We start from the raw sequence: 7,689 nt of genomic DNA, 5'->3' as shown, positions 1-7,689 counted from the left end.
ACTTTGGGGTTCTCTCGGTCATCCCAAAGATCCCTGGCGCGGATAAGATCACCCAGTTCAGGCCCATTGCGCTGATCAATGTTATCTTTAAGATCATTTCCAAAGCCTTTGCCTCGAAGCTGGACCCCATCGCCAACAGGATCATCAGCCCAAACCAGACCGCGTTCATCAAGGGTAGGTTCATCCTTGGTGGCATCCTGGCTCTCCATGAGATAGTCCATGAATTAAAAACCAAGAAGCTTAGTGGAATCCTGCTCAAGCTCGACTTCGAGAAAGCCTACGACAGGGTCAACTGGGATTTACTCTTTGAGGTCCTAAGGTGTAAAGGTTTTGACCCATGGGTGGTCCACCCCCTTAGTCAACTAGTCACCGGTGGCCAAACCGCGATCTCCATCAACGAGAAGATTGGGCCCTTCTTCGGAAATAAGCGGGGAGTGCGTCAAGGGCACCCTCTCTCGCCGCCGCTGTTCAATTTCATGGCTGAAGCGCTCTCCTTAATCCTCACCGGAGCGTGTGCTGCGGGCCACCTGGTTGGGGTCATTCCGCATCTTATCCCGGGGGATTTCACACTTACGATATGCCGATGACACTCTGATTATGATCCAAGACAATGACGAGCAAATCGCAAACCTCAAGTTCCTCCTCATGTGTTTCGAAGACATGTCTGGGCTGAAAATTAATTACCACAAGTCTGAAGTCATCGTGATGGGTGCGAGCAACTCTAGAAAGCAGAGGGTGGCCGATGCCTTGAATTGCAAGCTAGGCACTTTCCCTTTCACCTATCTCGGTCTGCCTATTTCTGATCGTAAGCTCACCAGAGAACAATGGATGTTTCTGCTGCAAAAGCTTGCTGGTAGAGTGGAACCATGGTGGGGTAAATTCATCTCGTCAGGGGGACGGCTTATCCTTTCAAATTCCTGCCTGGCTAGCCTTCCCATGTTTGCTATGGGCATGTTCCTGCTTCGAGATGGCGTCCACGCCAAGTTTGACACCCACAGAGCCAAATTCTACTGGGAGGGCGCGGGGCCCAAAAGAAAATATCACTTGGTCAACTGGCCGGCGGTCTGTCGACCAAAAGCCTGCGGAGGCTTAGGGATTATTAACTCCAAGAATATGAACATCGCCCTTATGCTCAAGTGGGTGTGGAAGCTGTTTCAAGATGACAACCCCATCTGGGCCCAGATTTTGCGAGCAAAATACACCTCTGTTGACAACATTTTTGCGGGCTCGGGCCAGGGTGGCTCGCAGTTCTGGCGTTGATGACCCACAAGTATAGGGGATCGCAACAGTCTTCGAGGGAAGTATTACCCAATTTATTGATTCGACACGAGGGGAGACAAAGAATACTTGAAAGCCTTAACAACGGAGTTGTCAATTCAGCCGCACTGGAAACAGACTTGCTCGCAAGGGTTTATCAGTAGTAACAGCTTTATAGTAGTAGCAGTAGTGAAATAACAAAGCAACAGAGTAACAAAGACAAGCAGTAGTGATTATAGTAAACAGCAGGATTAAAATACCGTAGGCACGGGGACGGATGACGGGCGTTGCATGGATGAGAGAAACTCATGTAACAATCATAGCAGGGCATTTGCGGATAATAATAAAACGGTGTCCAAGTACTAATCAATCAATAGGCATGTGTTCCAATTATAGTCGTACGTGCTCGCAATGAGAAACTTGCACAACATCTTTTGTCCTACCAGCCGGTGGCAGCCGGGCCTCAAGGGAAACTACTCGGATATTAAGGTACTCCTTTTAATAGAGTACCGGAGCAAAGCATTAACACTCCGTGAACACATGTGATCCTCACATCGCTACCATTCCCTCCGGTTGTCCCGATTTCTGTCACTTCGGGGCCATTGGTTCCGGACAGCGACATGTGTATACAACTTGCATGTAAGATCATAAACAACGAATATCATGATGAAATAATAACATGTTCAGATCTGAGATCATGGCACTCGGGCCCTAGTGACAAGCATTAAGCATAACAAGTTGCAACAATATCATAAAAGTACCATCTACGGACACTAGGCACTATGCCCTAACAATCTTATGCTATTACATGACCAATCTCATCCAATCCCTACCATCCCCTTCGGCCTACAGCGGGGGAATTACTCACACATGGATGGGGAAACATTGCTGGTTGATGGAGAGGCGTTGGCGGTGATGGCGGTGATGATCTCCTCCAATTCCCCGTCCCGGCAGAGTGCCGAACGGAGACTTCGGCTCCCGCGACGGAGTTTCGCGATGTGGCGGCGTTCGGAGGGTTTCGGCGACTTCGACTTCTCCCCGTGCGTTTTTAGGTCGAGGCGAATAAGTAGTCCGAAGGGGGCGTCGGAGGCCAGCCGAGGGGCCACACCACATGGCCGCGCGGGCCCCCCCGGGCCGCGCCGCCATGTGGTGTGGGGCCCTCGGGCCTCCACTTCAATTGTCCTTCCGGCTCCGTCGCATTCTGGGAAAATAGGCCCTTTCGTCAAAATCCCGAGGTTTTTCCCGAAAGTTGGATTTCGCACAAAAACGAGACACCGTAACAGCTTCTGCTGAAAACAGCGTTAGTCCGTGTTAGTTGCATCCAAAATACACAAATTAGAGGCAAAACAATAGCAAAAGTGTTCGGGAAAGTAGATACGTTTTGGACGTATCAACTCCCCCAAGCTTAGCTTATTGCTTGTCCTCAAGCAATTCAGTTAACAACTGAGCGATAAAAGAACTTTCACGAACACATTTGCTCATATGATGTATATATTCTCATGATATGGCTAATACTTGAGCAGTTTATAATAAGGTACATGCAAATAAGATCATCTAACAGCTATGTCAATCATGAAGAGGTACCAACAATTAATAATAAGCATCATGAATCATATATATAAGCAGGATTGCAATGTTCATAAGAGAGTATGATAAAGTGGTATCTCGCTTGCTCGTATTTGATCGGCAAAACATAAATGCCTGGGCACCTCTGGAGTTCATAGAAAGACTAGAAGTAGTGATTGTCAAAGATAAAAGCATCAAAGTTATACCACAATCAATCATATTTTGAGACAAGCATATTATACTAAGAATGACAGTTGTGCTCTCAAGAAAGTGCTCAAAGAAATAATGGAGACACAACCTAAAAGTAAAAGATTGACCCTTCGCAGAGGGAAGCAGGGATTAACATGCGCTAGAGCTTTTCATTTGTAAAGCAGGAGTAAAATTATTTTGAGAGGTGTTTGTTGTTGTCAACGAATGGTAATGGGTACACCAACTACCTCGCCAACCGGACTTTCAAGAGCGGCTCCCATGAATTATTTGCATGTTTATGTGGCACTCCTTCCAACCTTTCTTACACAAACCATGGCTAACCGAATCCTCGGGTGCCTCGCCAACAATCACGTACCATGAAGGAGTGCCTCTTTAATTTAGTTTTATTATGATGATGACACTCCCCCCAACCTTTGCTTACACAAGCCATGGCTAACCGAATCCTTCGGGTGCCGTCTAGCAATCACAAACCATGGAGGAGTGTCTATTTAAGTTAATTAATTCGGGATCGGGAATCCCATTGCCGCTCTTTTTGCAAAATTATTGGATAAGCGGATGTGCCACTATTCCATATGAGAGTCCGTCAAAAGTAAATGACAAGGTTGAAAGCTAAACACCACATACTTCCTCATGAGCTATGAAACATTAACACAAATTAAGAAGCATTTTGAAGATTTTAAAGGTAGCGCATGGGAATTTACTTGGAATGGTTTGAAATGCCATGCATAGGTATTTATGGTGGACACTTTGGAATAACTTGGGTTTCATGTGTTTGGAGGCACGAGCAGCGTTCCCGCTCAGTACAAGTGAAGGCTAGCAAAAGACTAGGGAGCGACAAATCAAGAGAGCAAGAATCGTCATAATCATGCTTGCGGCAAAATAAATTAACCGAGGCACAAAAATGATACAAGAACTCGAAGCAATGTAAATCATTGAGGCTTAATGGACTTTTGTTCAGTCATATGCATGCGTGAGCATGTGCCAAGTCGATATAAATGAATTATTCAGAGGAGGATACCACAATGCCATACTTACTTATGAATAAAACAATGCAAGCAAACATCCATGACATGCTACTCATATTAATAGATTGGAGCTAATCATGAGAGATCATGAACTACTAGACTTTCTTAAATAACATATACCTCACATGAACCAACTAAGCATGCTCACATGGATGAGTATATGTACAAAAATGAAAACAAATAGAGTTCATACCAGACCTCTCGCCACAATCAGATTGTCGTAGATCGTCATTATTGCCTTTTCACTTGTGTAGCTTGGATAATATGAAATGAAAACCACGCTCCAGCCACCGAAGACCATTGAACTCATAATGAACTTTACAAACCAAAGAAGAACAGCAAATATTTTTGGTGTTTTCGAATTTGAGAACAAGAACAAAAGGAAACAAGCAAACAAAGCAAAATCTTTTTGGGTTTTCTTATAGCAAACTAGCCATAGCAAATAAAGCGAAACAAATGCAAGAAACCAAGATAAACAAATGGTGAAGAGAAATAACAGAAATGTTTTTGGTCTTTTTGTGTTTTAGGAAAGAAACAAAGTGAAAACAAGAAATAGCAAACTAAAAGAAACACAGAAAAGCGAGATGGCAGAAATCTGCCAAAACCTGACAGCAGTACAGAAATCGATTTTTACAAAAATCTTACGTTGCTCAGTTCAAAAAGTGTTCAACTAATGAAAGTCAGATAACAACCTGGGGAACATGCACAAAAATTTTCAACTCAAAATAACGTTCTGGCTGTGCGCACGAATTTTTACGGTAACAGCCCAGAATCTGTTTTCAGGCAGCACTTCCCCAAATATCATCTTCCTCTCATTAGAAAACCACTCAAAGATACTAAACAAGTATATACAAGTATCCAGCAATCATAATATGCAAAGAATGAGTGATGCCGGTATACCTCCCCCAAACTTAGGCTTTTGGCCTAAGTGGAGTTCAACCCCATCGAGGGCCTGGGGTTCCACGCCGGTGGATCATATGTGGAGTAGTCATAATAAGGTACCGATGCAGAAGAAAAGCGTGGGGGTTCCTCATACCCAGCTTGTGGATGCGAAGAGCTTGCTGCATCGGATGACGAGTCGAGGTGTTCCTCGACCTCATCTCGTGTTGTCTCGTGCACGATGGCTTCCTCCTCGATGTATGCGTTAACCGCACTTTCCGTGACTGACCAATCCTCCCTGGAATCAAAGTTAAACAGAGAAGGTGCAGGCAATCCTACTAATTTTTCAACTTTCTTAGTCCTTGTCCAAGATTTCTTGTAAAATGTTATTCTATAAGACAGGTTCCCAAAATTAGACGAATTAGAAAGAAATTCATGCTTAATCATGGAAGCTATGTCAAGTTTCTCCATAGGGAGCGGAATATCAAGACTGTGAGGTCTCACATTCACTACAAGAAAACCCCTCCTACAACAACACATACTTAGCAACGAACTAATTAGGCATTGATTTTTTTATTGTAGATACGCATGTATGTGTTGCAGCCTATATTTGTTATCCAATAATACAGTATACATTATCAACCGATACATTACAATTATGGGCCTAGCCCACTAACACATGTATATATTCTTTTAATCCCACCAGCGCCCTCAAACGCACTTACGCCAGTTACGCGTCGCCTCGCCAAACCTAGCCGCCTCCTCCTATTTCCTCAGGCGCCGCTATGCCGTCCGCGAGCATGGCCTCTCTGGCCGGTGAAGCACCTCACAGGCTCATGGCGTGATACCTCCTGTTTCTAGGAAGATGAGCGAGTACATATCGAAGGGCTTGTTCGTGGACCACGAGATCCCACTGCAGCAGAGGTGGATTGGTATAGCTCCGATCTGAAATTCCCTTTCTATGTTCCTCCTCTCAAACTTCATAACCATGGCTTTCATATTCCGGCGCTGGCAGGGCACAGAATGGTTTCGGCATGCAACAACTTTTAGGAGAGCCGCCATGCAGTTATCAAAGCCACCACCCATCTATGAGACTCCGCTCTCCCTCCTATGGATGATTAATTTTGTCAGTGTGTATCTTTCCTAGTATTTGATGATTATCCCCAATTAGCCTGCCCTATTTATTTTTGGATACTAATTTTGTGAGTGTCTAACTGTAGTCTGCCTTCTTGATTCATTCATTTTCGCTCAAATTTGTGTGTACTGATTATGTGTTTAACTCCTGTTGAAATTACAGAGCGTATTTTGGTTCGTTGCTCATGATAGTGGAGGTTATGCCCTGGAAGAGACACGGCGGCGAGTTGGACAGACAGGGCATGACAGAGGTTTGAATTATGCAGTTTCTCTTTTTACCTGACAGGCCTCCTTTGATGTTCAGTATTTATTTTAGTAAAAATGCAGGATTCTTAATCATATAGTTTGGTTGTGTGGCAGAGGTACATTCACAGCGCAGAGCCGAGACAGAGAACGCAGGAAGAGGAGGTGAGGAATTGACGAGAGAACGGACAAGAATCATGAACACGTGCAGTGCTATCCAAATTCTAGTGGTCCATGAATCAGTAGCATTCGTAACACACCAGGCAATTATTCTTGTTTCCCATGATTAGAAAAAACAAATCTTGGTTATAGTTACTGTTGCGTTAGAAATCTTGATTCTTATTACTTCCTCGGCTGCTTTGGCTCCAAATACTTGTCGCAAGTTCAATAAACCTAGGTATATTTTACTCTGCATTTTGCCTAAATCTATGAAAAATATTTAAAGGCCGGAGGGCGTAGTGAAAATGATTTATATGTATGTTAATCTCTTATCAAGTAAACTAGGGAAGTTTATTACTCCCTCCGGTTCATATTAATTGACTCTAATATGGATGTATGTAGACACATTTTAGTTCTAGATACATCCATATTGAAGTCAATTAATATGAATCGGAGGGAGTACTTAAACTTATCTAGTTGATTAAGAAAGCATGTTACATTCTTGTATTCCTATATTTGAAAAGATCACTCAAGAAATTATACTTCTGCCTCTTGGATTAAATCTTAGCTTTGTGATGTTGTGATTGAGCATTATATCTATTAGTTAATTTAGAATTTTGATTTGTTGTTAGATGGGAAATTTAGTTAACTAAAGGGTTTATTCTTATGGTTGATAGATTTTTTCTTTTCACATTTTGGCTATTGTTTATTCAGATTCCTTTTTTGCATATATTAATCTATGTGGTAACCACATCGATCTGTAGATCTGATGAGCTATTTCAACCGGGCAAGATAGCAAAGATGTCTTGCATGCCACCAACGAGTGTATACCCCATTTAAACATTGTTAAGCAACTACTCCATACAAAGTAAATTTCACTATTATGTTTCACACTACCATTTGCCAATGTGATACTGAAAATGAATTTTGTTTTTGCAGATCCCATAGATCAGGCGAGGCTTGCTATATTCGGACATCAGATCTGAACATACTAGAAAAAAATATTAGGAGGAATATATATAGGACTTGGTAGAATATCACATGTTGATGCAAGATTGTAAATTTTCAACTCTTTAGACAGTTTTCTTGTAAACTGATGGTGGTTCCAAGAATAAATATTGAGTTCTTTGTCACGCAATACAAGTTCATATTGTACCAGTTCCTCTGTTCCGTATTTCTCATATAAAATGTATATGTTCCCTCTCTGAGAAAACTG

At 42.8% G+C, this 7,689-nt stretch overlaps 1 protein-coding gene across 1 annotated transcript; it reads left to right on the top strand.

Moving 5' to 3' along the window:
- Window positions 1-5,911: 5,911 nt before the first annotated feature.
- Window positions 5,912-6,767, top strand: LOC124670707. Its single transcript, XM_047207183.1, has 3 exons — window positions 5,912-6,063; window positions 6,235-6,322; window positions 6,432-6,767. Exons 1-3 carry the CDS (start codon window positions 5,926-5,928, stop codon window positions 6,602-6,604), a joined length of 399 nt encoding a protein of 132 aa, XP_047063139.1. The 5' UTR covers window positions 5,912-5,925; the 3' UTR covers window positions 6,605-6,767.
- The last annotated feature ends 922 nt before the right edge of the window (window positions 6,768-7,689 follow it).

The sequence above is a fragment of the Lolium rigidum genome, chromosome 7 (assembly GCF_022539505.1).
Source record: "Lolium rigidum isolate FL_2022 chromosome 7, APGP_CSIRO_Lrig_0.1, whole genome shotgun sequence".
NCBI lineage: Eukaryota > Viridiplantae > Streptophyta > Magnoliopsida > Poales > Poaceae > Lolium > Lolium rigidum.
The sequence above is the reverse complement of the archived record's forward strand: the minus strand, read 5'-3'. Positions and strand labels throughout refer to the sequence as shown.